This window comes from Haliotis asinina, chromosome 1 (genome assembly GCF_037392515.1).
Source record: "Haliotis asinina isolate JCU_RB_2024 chromosome 1, JCU_Hal_asi_v2, whole genome shotgun sequence".
NCBI lineage: Eukaryota > Metazoa > Mollusca > Gastropoda > Lepetellida > Haliotidae > Haliotis > Haliotis asinina.
Window position 1 is genome coordinate 39,118,607 of NC_090280.1, and position 16,132 is coordinate 39,134,738.

At 41.2% G+C, this 16,132-nt stretch overlaps 1 protein-coding gene across 2 annotated transcripts; it reads right to left on the reverse strand.

Moving 5' to 3' along the window:
- Positions 1–506: 506 nt before the first annotated feature.
- LOC137278769 (protein let-653-like) lies at positions 507–14,950 on the reverse strand. Of its 2 annotated transcripts, XM_067811290.1 has the most exons (13): positions 14,764–14,950; positions 14,574–14,655; positions 10,860–10,979; positions 9,939–10,078; positions 9,144–9,450; positions 7,450–7,548; positions 6,776–6,800; positions 5,376–5,407; positions 4,875–4,937; positions 3,718–3,831; positions 3,227–3,280; positions 2,151–2,201; positions 511–1,579 (listed from the first exon to the last, which is right to left on the reverse strand). In XM_067811290.1, the coding sequence occupies exons 2-13, from the start codon at positions 14,632–14,634 to the stop codon at positions 1,464–1,466; spliced, it is 1,182 nt and encodes a 393-aa protein (XP_067667391.1). In that variant the 5' UTR covers positions 14,635–14,655; positions 14,764–14,950; the 3' UTR covers positions 511–1,463. The 2 variants fall into 2 exon arrangements, with proteins under 2 accessions (XP_067667383.1, XP_067667391.1); XM_067811282.1 differs by having other exon boundaries at positions 507–1,579; positions 14,574–14,944.
- Between the last annotated feature and the right edge of the window lie 1,182 nt (positions 14,951–16,132).

Consider the following 16,132-nt stretch of genomic DNA (forward strand, 5'->3'; position numbering starts at 1 on the left):
CGATCGATGCTCAAGTTGTTGATCACTCGATTGTCTGGTCCACACTTGATTATTTACAGACCGCTGCCATATAGCTGGAATATTGCTGAGTGCGGCTTAAAACTAAACTCACTCACTCACACGCTCCTCTAATCGCGTGGCTACTACCCCACCTTTTAGTTCTGCAACACTTTTACCCAGAAGCGGTCCTGACTTTTGGCCGCCATTATCTGTATCACAGAAGTAGGGGAGCTCTCCAACGAATCCAAATTTCATAAGCGCCGCCATGACGTCACGGTCGGGGAGACACAAAATAAAATCCTGTCAGTATCACCTCTCCCTCCGCCCTTCCTCTCTCTCTTCCTCTTCTCTGAGTGAGTGAGTTTAGTTCTACACCATCCTAAGCAATATTCGAACTATATGGCTTCTGGCCGAAAATAATCGAGTCTGGAGCAGAAAAAGTAGAGTGACGACTAACCATTACGCTCTCATGCGACTACTACTTTCACGACATAAAACACCAAGTCTAGCAGAACAACACCAGATTTTATTGTGTATGAGAATATAATCAAATAAATGTACAACCATATATACATATAGTAGTGAAGCCTGACATATTACATCGTGACACAGGGTGACGTTCAGCCACAGATACTGCATAGCATTTCGGCTATGTTCTATTTATATGAAAGACGATGTGTAAGTAAGCCAATCTGAACCAGACAATCCAGTGATTGGTATCAGGAGAATTGATCTACGACACTGCGATATGATGATGTGTTAATTAAGCCAGCGAGCTTGACCCCGATCACCTTATGGACTCTTATAACAATCACAGTTGCCGCTTACTTTCATTGCGAACAGCTACGTGAAAGCTTATCAAAGAATGGCATTAGAGAGAACATAACATTGATGCTCAAAATTATTATTTCGGCAAAGTTGCGTATAACATAGAATTACACTGAACAAAATAAAACATGATAGCTCATAGCTCAAAACCAAGTCTTCCAGTGGGAAAAATATCACTATACACAAAAACATCATTGTTCGAAAAAAAAACCCCACATTTTTCCAAAATATTTGAATTGCTGTTTTCCAAAATTAAATGTGTATCGTCGTTTGAACGACAGTTTTAAAATGATGTGATCTGGTCCAGAATACGGATGCAAGAGCGAGAGTGACAAACTTTTAGATTTTGCTTGTAACACAGGGTTGAATCACATTATAATCCAAGCCCTTAATGCAGCGAAATACAAACAGAACTCAGGTTAAGATTTTCCTTAGGTTCGAATTCTGAATGTTCTGGGGTGGTAGGGTAGCTTAATGGTTTGGGCGTTCGCACGTTCCATTTAAGACCTGGGTTTCTATTGCAACATTTTTAACATGGTTAAAATCTGTGAAGCCCCTTTCTGGTGTCCCCAGCCGCGCTGTGTCTGGAATATTTCTAAAAGCGGCGTAAAATCACATTCACTCGCGCACTCATTCTATATGGAAATGGCAGGAAAGTTGGTGTATTCTTCTTGGTCATTCTGGCTTTGTCCGTCCCTGGCCTCCAACACATTGACATACTCTGGCTGGTCATCTTCATCATCACCAGCATCTGCAGCAGAACGTGGAGTACAACTATCCATCGCCAGTGAAACTGCTCGGTAGCGGGTAATCATGTTAAAGAGGCGGTGGGGTAGCCTAGTGGTTAAAGCGTTCGCTCGTCACGTCGAAAATACGGGTTCGATTCCTGTCATGGGCAAAATGTTAGAAGTCCCGTTCCGATATTATTGGCTGTGATACTGCTTGAATATTGCTACTTTCGACGTAGAGACCAAACTCTTTCATTCTCTAGACCTCAACTGAGAGTACATGTTTATTCTGCAACAGCAGCATGGCGTCCTAGTGCTCCAGTGCTGTAAATCAGGTATGATCCAGGGCAACATCAAGCAGTCGCACTTGTATTAATGTAAACATCCTGAACCCCTTTTCACCACAACTATCAAATACAGCCAAACATCCTTGTGTTGAAAGTGTCTATGCAAAGATCGAGTTATCAGAAGGTCCACGTTACTGCAAAATAATTGAAAATGGAATCCATTGGGATCGTGATTTTAGTTCGAGACATTTGTAAGTTCGCCAAAACAATGTTCGACTCAGTGATGTATTTGATTAATAATTCTTACCTGTTGCTTTGGCCTCCAAAGGTTTTCGGGTACTAGGGAGTTGATCGTAATCTTTTGAAGGACAGAGATGAAATATACAAGATAAACATTTGTTTGCTTCTTTTTACGCATGATTGGTGGTTAATTATGAAAATAAACTACTGCTCAAAAGAAACAAAACTCCTGAAAATGTTTAATATGATATCACAAACACCAATGTGAAGTGTCCGTCCCTGGACACTGGGAAGGGGGGTGATGGGGAGTGGGACGGGGAGAGGGGGAGGGATGGCAAGAATTTACGGCGATCTCAAAACACTTTGGATTTTTCATGGCGACCTGAATTCTGTAAGATACAGGAATGAAGTTTTGCGAGCAGTTTTGTTGCCACTTGTTCAGCACGTAGTATTATCTACCGACACGATAACGCAGCGCCTCATACGGCAACACTGACTAACGCGGACTTCATTGTTTTGCCGTGAAGGGCATGTTCTCACGACATGAATGCGATAGAACACGTATGGGACTACATGTATTGACAAATCGGAAGACTACTTGTCCACTCAACAACTAGAAAAATGTCTCCACCATGAATCTGATGGATCAAGGCCTAACGCCTTTCGTCGCCTTACTTTAACAATGACTCAACGTGTTTGGCGTGTATTGAATCTGATGGTGGTCACACTCATTCTTGATTCAACATTTGACGACATTTCGCAGAAACATCTGCCTTGATGATGAGTGCAAAATTTCAAACTATGATATTACGTGTCTTTCAGTGTCAGACAAACGGTACATTCGGCTTTCTATAGAATAAAATTGTATACAATGTACTATTGAAATTGAAAAAAAATATTCATTTTATATGCTTGTTGGTCAAACAAATTGTACACTTTCTTTTGAGCATTAGTTTATATCATTGTCAGACGTACAAAAATCATCTTTTAATTTTGGTTTCACGACCTGGCGGATCAGTTTACAACGGCGTCGAGTTAAAGACCAAACGAGTACCTTGCCATTGCTATGGGACATGCTGTCTTTGAATCATTTGACACAGTTTGAAAATGGGTCTATATTACATCTAACAACAGTGACAATACCTGACTCCGGAGCAGATCTTCTGTTGAATGCACTGCCCAGAATGTCCTCGTCATCTGAATCACAAGCAATGAAGTGGTCAGTCAGTGGTTGTGTGTATTAGTCGATCATTAGAAGTGTGTGCTGGTCAGTCACTCTTTGTGTGTATTAATTAGTCTCTGGTTGTGTGTTTTTGTGTCACTGGTTGTGTGTATTGGTTAGGCAATGCTAAATCCGTCAGTTACTGTATCACACTGTACTGAAATAATTACCGCCTAAAAGGTGACTATGCTTGTCGTAACGGGATCGGGTGGTCAGGCTCGCTGACTTCGTTGACACATGTCATCGGTTCCCAATTGTGCAGATGAGGCTATGTTGTTGATCACTGGTTTGTGTGCTCTAGACTCGATTATTTACAGACCACACCTTATGGCTGGAAAATTGCTGAGTGCGGCGTAAAACTAAACTCACTCACTAATTACCGCCAGGATATCCAGCTAGCGTCCTTGCTCACCTTCGTGTATTGAGAAGATGCTTGTTTTCCGTGGCAGAGCAGGTATACTGTCGAGGTCGGAGTTGGGAAAACCAGTATTCCCGTATCCCGGCCGAGACACATCGGTTTCTGCGTCTGCAGGCAGAGATGAGGGTGTGGGTTTCATTCACCAACGCTTGGTTCATATTAGAATTAAAAGTTCAAGGCCCCACTTTAGAATTGGTCTGTAACAGCCATTGATTGTCGTGAAAGACGACACACACACGGGATCGGGTAGTTAGGTTCGCTGATTTGGTTGAAACTAATGGCATCGATGCTCATGGTGTCAGTCATTGGTTTGTCTGGTCCATCCTCTATTATTTACAGACCTCCTTCATACAGCTGGGATGTCGCTGTATGCAATGTTGCATAACAGGCAAGCTAATAGAGCTAAACTGGGTACAGGTTAATGTAAGTCCAATACCTCAACACAGACACACGACTCTGCACTACTATTTATTACATATATGTTATATGTCTTATATCCAGACTAACAACCCTGTCCGAAAATGTATATAATCATTGTGATGTTCATATGCCGTTGTCTTGCAGCCTAAAAGCAAGACAGCTCTATTCTGATCTGCGAGGTTTAGCGAAGTGTTTACAACGGCATCCTGTGGTAGCTCTATAATAAATAGTATTTAGTAGTATGTCTAAACAATCAAGTCTAGTCCATATAAGCCAGTGACTGACATCATGAACATAATTCTACGTATATATAGGATAACACCCTGCGCAATATTCTAGTATAAAGGATGGAGGGAGGAAGCGGCGTTTATGACCGTCTGTCTTTGCGGACATCTGTTATTGAAATTGATCTATATTGGAAGTACTATCTCTTCTCTCTCACCCTCTTTCTCCGTTCTCCCGCTCTCTCATATAATGTCTGTATCATTATTAAAGCGGGAGGTAGGGTAGCCTAGTGGTTAAAGCGTTCTCCCGTCACGCCGATGTCCCGGGTTCGACTACCCACATGGGTACATTGTGTGAAGGTCATTTCTGCTGTCCGCCGGCATGATACGTATGGAATATTGCTAACAGGATCGTTAAACCAAAGTCATCCACTCTTTTTCTTAGAAGTAAGCATGACAAACTGTGTATATATTTTCAGGCAGTGACTATAGAACGATTGCTCTCACCCGTGTCCCTGCCGCCGCTTGTTGAATTCAGGTCATCATGGAGACGTTGCATGTCGACTTCAGCTGTTGAAAGAAGAGTTAAATACACTTGGTATACAACGAGGGACGAGAGGTGTAGACGTTGTCACAATTTTGTCACCGTCAAAACCATATGTGTTTGGAGTTTACCATTAAGAGGTCATTGTGTCGTTGGTTAAGGATCTGTGGATAACGGCACATCAAGAACGTCACCGTGTGTATGATAATAATGAGAATATTCATTACACGCCTTTTCCATGATAGATACCCTGGTCAAAGCACACACTCCGAATATCATTACACTGTGCAACCTAAGTTGCCGGCTAGGTTAAGAGTCTCACGACTTTGAAAGATTACCCATTTTTTGCTGGGTGAACAGAGGCAATTTAGAACAGGTTCACCTGCCTACGATGTGTAGATGAAAGAGTGTGTGTGTGCGTGTGTGTGTTCGTGTGTGTGTGTTTCTGTGTCACAAGTACATACTTTCTGTATTCCCTGTCCCGGATGCATCATCCCTGGAAAAGAAAGTGAAGCAATAAAATAACTACATTATGTTCATTGTATAACTATTACATAACTATATCATAATTATAACATACCTACTCGATATAACTTATTGGGGTCATAGAAAACTACCCATGAAAAGTTTAGACTCATAGTTTAGTGTTCTCTTACTTTAGGCAACTGCTCTAAACTATATTTTGCAAGATATTCCGTTTTGTTTGAAATGTACTGTTTACACATGAACTAATGAATTGTTAAACAAATTTGTTTTACACATCTTTATCGTTGATAAGATTATTGTAATGAATTCAGGAAATGATGAAAATCAGTGAAAACTGGCAGTTTTTATATTAAAACAGTACATAAAATCGCAGCTGTTAAAGATGCACGATACATGCCCATTCATTACAGCAGTTTGGTGCATGATCCCCAAGTAATTCTCTACAAAAGTTTGTTTCCCCATGTTAGTGGAGAAATTCACACACACACACACACACACACACACACACACACACACACACACACACACACACACACACATAACGTATAACGTTTGGTGGGTAGTATATGAACGATGTGACAGAGAGTTGGCAAGTACATATCCTGAAATAGAACCTATCAATATACTTCGGCTACTTTATCTACCCACCGGTGCGAAAACGAAGCTTTGACATTTTTGTGTGTACGTGTACGCATGTAAGATCACATTTGTTGAGTATTTCCAAAATAGATAATCAGAATTCAGATTTACAATATTTGCGTGATTTACGCGCAAGGGCAGCTTATCTGTACCTCTGATAACATAAGTATAACATACCTATAACATAAGTACATCACGACTACAACATAAAAATTACATTATCCGTGGCATTATCACTCGTCGCATTTTAGTGTTGACATATTGCGATAGTTAAAGTTTCTTTTAAAATCAATAAATTCTTGGTTGATATTGACAAAGAACTTGAATAATTCTAGCCTTATCAACACGTACGTGCTCACTATGTTTGTCATTGATCCGTCAGCGATTTTTTGTGAATTCAAATATGTAACAGAACTAGATTCCTGGTTTGACCTGGAACAAGCGTGTATTTCTCATCACTTAAAAAATGAGAACAAAACCCACTCGAATCAATATTGTCATGTGCACAAATAATATGTGCTTTTTTGTCGTGCTGTTGTTTGTGAAACACTTGTTTAGAAAAAAATGTGTTTAAAAGTTTAACTTCGGCGTCAGTGCTTTAACCGCTAGGATATCACGAGGTCCAGTGAGGTTTCGACATGATAGGGACATTTCAACCGGAACTAGGATTCGAACCATCTCCCGTACAACGCTGGGTTTTTGCTGGATTTTGGTATATTTTGGTTGTATAATTACTTACGTCTTCTTGTTGCAACCATTTGAGCCTGAAAAGAGACAGCATAATTAAATTATAATGGGTTTAATATGGAAGATAAGGAGGAAGATGACAGCCAGTCAACCAGTCAGCCAGCCAGTCAGCCAGTCTGCCATCCACTAAGACAGGCATCCATCAGTCAGCCATCGAGTAATACAGTCAGACAGTCAGACAACCAGTGAGACAGTCAGCCACCTAGAAGACATTTAATAAGGCTTAATCTCAATCTTTATGTTTTTGTAATCGGTATGGCAACATGATATATCGTGTGACAATTCTAATAATAAGGGTGCTCGTCTTTGTTGGGTGTGGTTCAACTATCAATCTGGCTTTCGGTTTCTGTAACGTCTCAGTCTGTTAGTATATAGTGGTCAGTGTGACATCCTTTCTTAGTAGCGTCTTATAGTCTGTTAGTTTCTAGTATTCACTATGGCATTCGGTCTTAGTAGCCTCTCTTGGTATGTGTGACATCTGATCTTAGTTGCGTCTCAGTCAGTTGGTGTGTGTGATACCTGATCTTACTAGCATCTTAGTCTGTTGGTATGTGTGACATCTGATCTTAGTTGCGTCTCAGTCTGTTGATGTGTGTGATACCTGATCTTAATAGCATCTTATTCTGTTGGTATGAAGCGGGCAGTGTCAGTCCAGTAATAACTTACAGATATTACGTCTAAAGATGCACAGCACGAGGATGACAATAAATGGAAGAGCTACCGCCGCTGCTCCGATTCCAACACCACGCAGTAGATGTTCCTCACCTGAAAACACAACACCCCGTGTCTAAAGGTGTACTCGTGCAGATCCGGGTTACTGATCTTCAATAAACCATGCATATCGGAAGAGGCGACTAACGGGATCGGGTGGTCAAGCTCGCTGACTTAGTTGACTCATGTCGTCACATCCCAATTGCGTAGATCGATGTTCATGTGGTTGATCACTGGATTGTCATATTCAGACTTGATTATTTACAGACCACCACCATTTTGCTGGAATATTGCTGAATGTAAAGGTACACTCTCTCAATCAAGAGTTGTCTTCACCATGCGCCATTGCTGGTTTATATTGTCATATCTTTGCGTGTGTACACGGCGAATACGTTACAAATACGACTGACATACGACACATTGCATGCACTGACATTAGTTCCTTTTCACTTTAACAAGTGCTGGTCATCCGTCTAGATCCGGGTTAGCATTGATGTGCAGCGGATAGGCAAGTGAGCTGACGATCGCCTCTGTGATGCCGTCTCGTCAACGTGCTTCTTCTTAATTGTACTGCAGCAATTTGTATGTAATGGTGTGGTCCCATTGATAGACTTCTGTGTTTGAAGAAATTGATCTCAAACATATCAACCCTGGATACATTATTGTCATAAGAGGCGTCTATAGGGATAGTGGGTGGTCAGGTTTGCTGACGCGTCCTTGTGTCCTATCGTTATGACTAGATTGTCTGGTTCCAGGCCCCAAAATTTGCACATCACCTTCCTGTAGCTGTAAAGTTGCTGAATCTGTCGTTAAGCAGGAAAGTAACAAAAGAAATTCCGATACCAGGTTATACAGGACATTTAAGTAAAAAGTCAATATCACATCCAGTCACTTTCACAACTTCCTCCCCCAACCCCTACCTCGCACCTGACATCAACAACTAATGACTCGTAAATATACTTTGCTACGTATGACAAGAATTTTGAAAATCTCCAGTCCTCCAAATAGATAGTTTAAAATAGAATTTTGTGGTAAAATATTATCATTAATTTTCCTTTTCCTTTTCGTTTTTGCATGAATCGAAGGAAAGAGGAAATAGGCTTTTCATTTAGGGATTGATTTCCTTATAAACGAAAACAGGTTTCGCAAGCATTAAAAAATTAAAACAGAGTTTGAAAAGAATTTCGCCACGACTTTGTTAATCTAAACTGAGTTTTGGGTTGATTTATTGTTTTACGCGCACTCAGCAATATTCTAGCTATTTGGCTTCGGTCTGCAAATAACCGAGTCTGGGCCAGACAATTCAGTGACCAGCAACATGAGCATCGATCTACGCAACTGGAATAGGGTGAGATATGAAAGGACTGCTATATCAGTGTGAAGCAAGGCAAGATATGATCAATTGTCTTATTAAAGGTCTTTGTTCGAGAAACTGTTCTCTACCAGAAACGCCTTTACAAACTCAGAATCCGAATCTTTTCGACTCAAAATCATCCACAACAGTCTAGCAAAGTTTAGTTTTCAGCTATGCCACTTTAGGTCTGCGTTTCGTGGGTATCTGATATTTCATCCCTGACTGGTATTAGAAAACTCAGAATATATATGTCGACCTCAGTAAAAGCACGAAAGTCGAGAAAATATGAACATACATAATTTCGTAGACGTTGTGTCAATTGCTGTGGTTGTAGACGATGTACTGGTGACGTCAGTGCTAGTGCTGGTCTGAGAAGACCCAGTATGGCGATCATCAGAGGTGCTGGGCGTAGTGGGATCAGTTGTAATCAGCGGAGCTGTAGTTGTGGCCTGCGGAGTTGTAGTCAATGAAGCCGTAATTGCAGTCAGTGGAGTTGTAGTTGTGGTCTGTTTCACGCCGTTTATCAAATGATCGATAAATGTTTTTATAAATTCGTTATCCCCCTCACAAGTCCCGCTAACGTTACGAGAACCAGCGAGTTCCTGTAAAAGTAACGGTAAATTCATGAACGTGTATAATGCGATGCAAAATATGTACATTGCAACGAAATGAAACTACATGTGTATGTTATTTCTGTATTTTGAACAATAAGCATCCTTGTTCAGTGTATATGTATCTTTAAATCACATCGGTATATTTCTTGACGGAAATGTCAGTTTATTTCAGGACATGTAAGGGGCTATGTGCCACCCTGGTGTTCAATGAGTTTGCTCGTAATGGCATAAACAGGGTTCGATTCCCAACATTACCCCATTTCCTGTGCCTGCAGAGGGATATCGATCACTAAACAGTGTCACCGGCTCACTCACTGGCTCACTGACTGACTGACTTACTCACTCACATCCATGTGTTTTACATATACGGGTTGCCATGTATATATACGTATGTACTGATTGACGTTACTCCTGCAATATGGAGTCAAACCAGACTGGTATACATGACCTAATGTTTCCAAAACAAAACAACGTACATTAAACTGTGACCTATTGATTAACAGTTGGCCAGTCACGCACGAAGTATTCAGCTTTATTTCAAACAGATCTGTGTTTGGGGTTGAGGTCCGTGGTGTTGCTGTTGATGATGTTGATAGAGTCATTGTCGCTTCCATTGCTGAGGACAAATACAAAAATAGAATAAAAACAAGCGTCTACTCGATACAATCCGTTTCGGTTCAAATGAGAACGATGACTGGTAAAAAAACTGGAAATGGGTATAAGCTCACGAAACATATATAAACCACTGAACATGATGTGAAATCGTACGCTTTATGATCGGTCACACGAAAATGAATAAGAAGCTTCCATGCAACATTGTTCTAATTTCAGTCTTTACTCCGAGGGGTAACAAACTGCTGGTGGAACAGCTTCAGTCGTATCTCGACTTGTAGGGGAGTGTACTACCCGTTGAGGCCCTGAAGTGCAGTGTCTGGTGAGATTCTTTTTGGTGAGTTAATTTAGTTTTACGCAATATTACTGCTAGGAACAACAGAAATGGGCTTAACACCTAAGACCCATGTGGGGAATCGAAACCGGGGTATCGTCGCTACGAGCGAACGCTTTAACCACGTGGCTATCCCTCTGCCCCTCCCCCCCTCCCTCAATCCCGCCCCCTCCTTTAACCACCTCCCCCCCTCCCAGCAACAATAAATATACTGAGGAGTCTAAAAGGTAGCACAAAATATAGTTTTACAGGAAGCAATTTTCTAATACGACTGACTCTCACTTCGACTGTTTCACTTTCGAGATAAGGTCCCCAACCCCCAAATCGTACTTGTTACAGATGTGTTCATAGTCGTTTTTTCTTTGTTTGTTAGTCGACTGAAATAACTATAAATTTAAAAGAAGCTGAATGTTAGAGCGACGTGAGTGAAACTCATGCTCTAGATAATTACTGTTTGGCAAAGTCGCCGAGTTGCTGTCGCTGATGACGTTGTTGCTGTTGATGCGTATGTCGGTGATGCTGCTGCTGATAGGGGGGGTGTAGGTCGCAGTCTGACAGGTACTTCGTGTTCCTGTAAATGCATTTCACGTGTGTTAAAAGTGGGCGAGTTTAGCTTTTTGCCGCAATATTCAAGCTGTATTGTGGCGGTCTGTAAATAATCGTGTCTATACCAGACAACCCAGTGATGATAACATCGATTACGCAACTGGGATACAATGGCATGTGCCAGAGATGTCAGCGAACCAGAACACTACATCCTTTTAGTCGCCTCTTACGACAAGCATGGGTTACTGAAGATCAACTCTAACCCGGATCTTCATGAGTTTTATTGATATAGTAATTAATCATGCATTTGTTTTACTTTCACATATGCCAATGTCCCCAATAAATGGGCATCATCTGGTATGTTTATATTAGCCAACATCTTGTATATATCCAGTTTTGAAAGTTATTACATGCACCAATGTTCACAAAGCGACTTTACCGACGATAGCACTCCTATGCCAAGACATAAGTCACAATTAAATAAGAGCGCTGTGTGGAACTTGACCTGCAGTATTAACTTGAGGAAGCCGCTTGTGTAGGATGCATATCTATTTCGTGTCTGTAAACAAGGTTACAATTTTATCCTCAAGCGATTTCGTACTACATAATGTGTGAATTGACATACTCTGTTCAAGGGTATAATTTTCCAAACAGCAGTGTAAATATTTGGAAAAGAGATTTGATATTTAGAATATTTTGCATATTACGGAAGAGCTGAAGGGACCTGCTGAAATCAAATCTATCTTGAGCGCACGAATTAGTACGTTGAGCGCACAAATTAGTATCTTGAGCGCACAAGTTAGTATGTTGAGTTAGTACGCTTAACTTTATATCGTGAGATACACTGCTCAATAAGCAGTGCATGTCGAAGCAACGGGGGAAGGGAGACGCGAGTTGATTAATGTTTATTTCAGTCTTGATTTCTAGTACAAAGATAGAACACATCTTGTCAAACAGCATGATAGAGCGTTTTTAGTACGCCACAATGAGGTTTAATCTTGAAACAGGATAGTGAGTGAGTGAGTCTAGCTTTACGCAATGTTCCAGCTTTATGGTGGCGTTCTGTAAATAATCGAGTCTGGACCAGACAACCCTGAGATCAAAAGTATGAGCATCGATGACACGTGTCAACCAAGTCAGCGAACCCGACCACCGGATCTCCTTAGTCGCCTCTTACGACAAGCGTAGGCGCCTATGCGGCAAGCATGGGTTGCTGTAGACCAAGGACCTACTCTGCACCAGACATTCACATAATACTGTCCGGTCGTTGCTGAGTGTGCTTGACCCGGATGTTGTTGAACGTGGTATTTTAGTAAGAAATGAAGTTGGTACGTGTGCTATAGGTGCACATGCTGAAAGTGGTCGACAACAGTTACGGAAGCTTTATGCTAGTATTCATAATAGTTTGTACCAGTATTAGAAGTCAGTAAATCTACTATTCATGCGACCAGTGAAGGTCCCAGGGTAGAATATGTCTTCCGGAACCCATGCTTGCCATAAAAGGCGACTATGCTTGTCGTAAGAGGCGAGTAACGGGATCTGGTGGTCAGGCTTCCTGACTCGGTAGACACATGTTATCGTTCCCATTTGCGCAGATCACTGGTTTGTCCGGTCCAGACTCGATTATTTACAGACCGCCGCCATTTAGCTGGAATATTGCTGAATGCGGCGTAGAACTAAACTCACTCACTACTATTCATGCCCGCAATAAATCCTACTCATATTTATGTGTAATTCTTATTGTCAGAGTACAAGTAGCTCGACCATACTTATCTAATAAAGCATAACGAATAGTATTGGCAAGTATAAAGACGATGAACATTTACATAAACCTTATCCATTTTCATGATCAATTTGCATACTTTTGCATGGTCTCATTGTAATCACCCAGTTAACTCGACTCGACTTTCCATCGTTTGAAATTTTCAAAAAGGATATTGTACTTTTAGCAGACAAGCAAACGTGCGTTCCAGGATGCCATGAGATGCTATACACAAAGTTGAGCTCTGAAGATGTTAACATGGGTTCTTGAGATATTAACTTGTGCACTCAAGATACTAATTTGTGTGCTTAAGATATTAACTTGGGTGCTCAAGATATTAACTTGTGTCCTTTAGATATCAACTTGTGTGCTCAAGATATTAACTTGTGTGCTTAAGATATTAACTTTTTCGCTTAGGATATTAACTTGTGCGCTCAACATACTAACTCTTGCGCTCAACATACTAACTCTTGCGCTCAAGATAAATTTAATTTCATCAAGTCCCTTCAGCGCTTCCGTAATATATGTTGATAAAGGGTCACTGGTATCATTTACAATGGTATGCCAGTGCTATCACGAAAATTCACAGTTTTTGTACCTTCTTTTGTACGTGGGTTTATTTGAACAAACACAAATGTAAATGTTGGTTGTAAAGTCACAGAATATACTAGACGACCTTCCGTGTCTTTTATTATTAAAAGGAGATAATGATTTGGTATCAAACGAGCGAGTTGGATTCTAAATCTTTCTCGAGTTTAATAAAAAAATGGTATTACATGGTATCATAAAAATATTCTTGATTAGTTTTCAATGAAAAATGTTAATCTCTCAACACTTGCACTACCATTAGACATTCAGCACAACGATGTCACAGCATTGTGACGTCATTAAGTTCATGGCGTTATAGCATTGTCAGTGCATTGGACAAAATGTACTATCAAATCTACTGTCAATATGTTTACGACACAGTCCCTGTCTATTGGTACACATCTCTTGCTCCTGCTTGGGAAATACCAACATTTGGGTGTTAAACATAGTACGACATAAACACTCTTATCTTACCTCACACATAAATGTCGTTTTCTGATTGGCTAATAGCCATTCTGTTATTTTCAATGCACCCCATTTACAAGGGACTTACATTTCAATGTACCCTACAGCCAATAGCAACTCCTACTTCACGGTAGCATCGAGAATATTGTGTTGGGTAGGGGGAAGGGGATGGGAGAGCGAGACACCGTTCTAATCACAGACGGTAAAATATTGACCGTATTAGCGACTGACCCCAGCAATGGACTTCACACAGTGAATTTAGGGAAATGAAGTCAAGCCTTCGACATGAGCCAAGGTAGGGTAGGTGAGTGAGTTAAGTTTGACGCCGCTATGGACGTCATACATTTGTACCCTTATGGGGAATAGAGCCCGGGTCTTCGGCGTGACGAACGCCTTGACCACGAATTAGCTGCCCTATAGACCCACAGTGTTTAGAGAGTGAGGCGGATCCCATGCCGTTTATGGCAATATTCCTCCAATATAACGACAGAGGGACACAAGACATGGACTTCACACATTGAACCCATGTGGGGACTTGGCTCGGACAAGGCAGAAAACACATGCCAAGATCGAGTGAGTAAGTGAGTTACGTTTTACGCCGCTTTTAGAAATATTGCAGCAATACCGCGGCACGGAAGAAGGGTTAACAAGGAACAAGAAGTTACATGGACTTACTCAATCAGGGTCAACATCAGTTATGACTACAACTATCCTTTATCCATCTCTAGAGACATCAGGTTAATTTTAACATTCGTGGAGCCATTTTCGACCATCAACGTTAAAATGGAAATGGAGTAGCTTTACCTGACAGTAAAATAATCAGTCCCAGATGACGTGTGGCGGCGAGGAACATTGACAGTCGCATGTTATCACTTCCTTGTAGCTTCTGAAGAAATGAGTAATAACGCAAGAGTCGTATATCCATTTCAGAACATGATGCCGAACTGCCATACCACGGACGCCATTTTGCACTTATGAGAACAAAAGGGTTTACCTGACAGTAAAATAATCAGTCCCATATACCGTGTGACGGTGAGGCTCACATCCTCTGATATCCCCATGTTCTCACTTCCTCATTGACTGTGGGCATAGCGGCCTACCAGTGGTCGTGAACCCACAACCTGCGGACGTCAACGTCTATTCATCCAGCTTATCTGGACGTGAGTGTATTGCCTAACAATGCTAAACCTTCCTCCATCGGTTTCAAATCCTCGCGTGCTGATTGGTCTTTACAGGTCTTTATCTTAGCTGTATCAGCGTTATTTCATGAAAATATGTTATATTATGAAAACGGAATCGATTTGTCGGACTCACCCGTATGAGGACAGCTTTTCCTCGTTTGTGATTAGATACTGTTATGTTGCATTGGTGCTGATACTGTATGCGTTCATTGTGCGATGTACGTAGTGAACGTGGAGTGTTGTTTGCATTATCGCATAATCTTTATCACAAATATTCGTATGGGTATGTAATTAATGTTGCAGACATCATGCAATTTCCATAATGTCATCGCCGTCGTCATCATGATCTGCACCAGCATCGTCATCATCAAGACGTCATTACGATGAACACAATTATCGTCATCATGGCATTGGCGTCGTCATGACGGACATCGTCACTATCGTCATCGTTATCATCATCGTCATCTTGACATTAGCGTCGTCATTACGGACAACAACATAATCGTCACACTCATGTTCAAAACATCAACAGCATTATCATAATGATCGCAATACCACACCGATCATGAGAAAATAAAACCAAACAAAACACAACAGCCATTACTGTTCCATTAGAGAGTTAAGGCACTGAGTTCGCCCATACTTTGTAGATACAACGGTTATTGTTTGTTGTACAGGATCAACAAATTTCACAGGCCCAAACGTGTATTACAGAGCAGTCTCGTTTTCTGTTTACTGGGTTCCGTCCTATTGCGCAGCTTCGAGCCATAACCAATCCAGAATTTTCAGACTAATCCATTGAAATGGATACATAAATCTTAATCAGTATGATTTGATTCGTCGACGCAGTTGTACAGAACAACACTGTCCTCCTTCTAATCCTTGCAAACGCGTCCTAAAGCGTGCCCTGTCTTGGAGCGAGCTCTGACTCACGGAAACCTGGAAAACGTGGAAATCTCAAAACGAGGCTCTGCCGCAAGAAAACATTGGTGGTCTGGTACGGGCCTGATATATTATATCAGCCTCATTCAGGTATAACCAGTCAGTCAAAAGCATTGTGAATCATTTTACGACCTCATCAGATAGGAGTAGTCGTTACGGACTTCTGCCTGAACCTCGACATAAAATACAGAAATATGGTGTCATGAAACGTTAAAATTAAGGCGGTTACTTAATGGGAGA

What these genes read in the sequence shown, in the direction of transcription:
- LOC137278769 (XM_067811282.1), bottom strand. Translation starts at nt 14,694, where the DNA reads ATGGATATACGACTCTTGCGTTATTACTCATTTCTTCAGAAGCTACAA. An exon ending in TCAATAGGTCACAGTTTAAT is followed by an intron (nt 9,451 to 9,938) that starts GTACGTTGTTTT and finishes TTACTTTTACAG; the next exon opens with GAACTCGCTGGTTCTCGTAA. An exon ending in AAGATCTGCTCCGGAGTCAG is followed by an intron (nt 2,202 to 3,226) that starts GTATTGTCACTG and finishes GTCCTTCAAAAG; the next exon opens with ATTACGATCAACTCCCTAGT.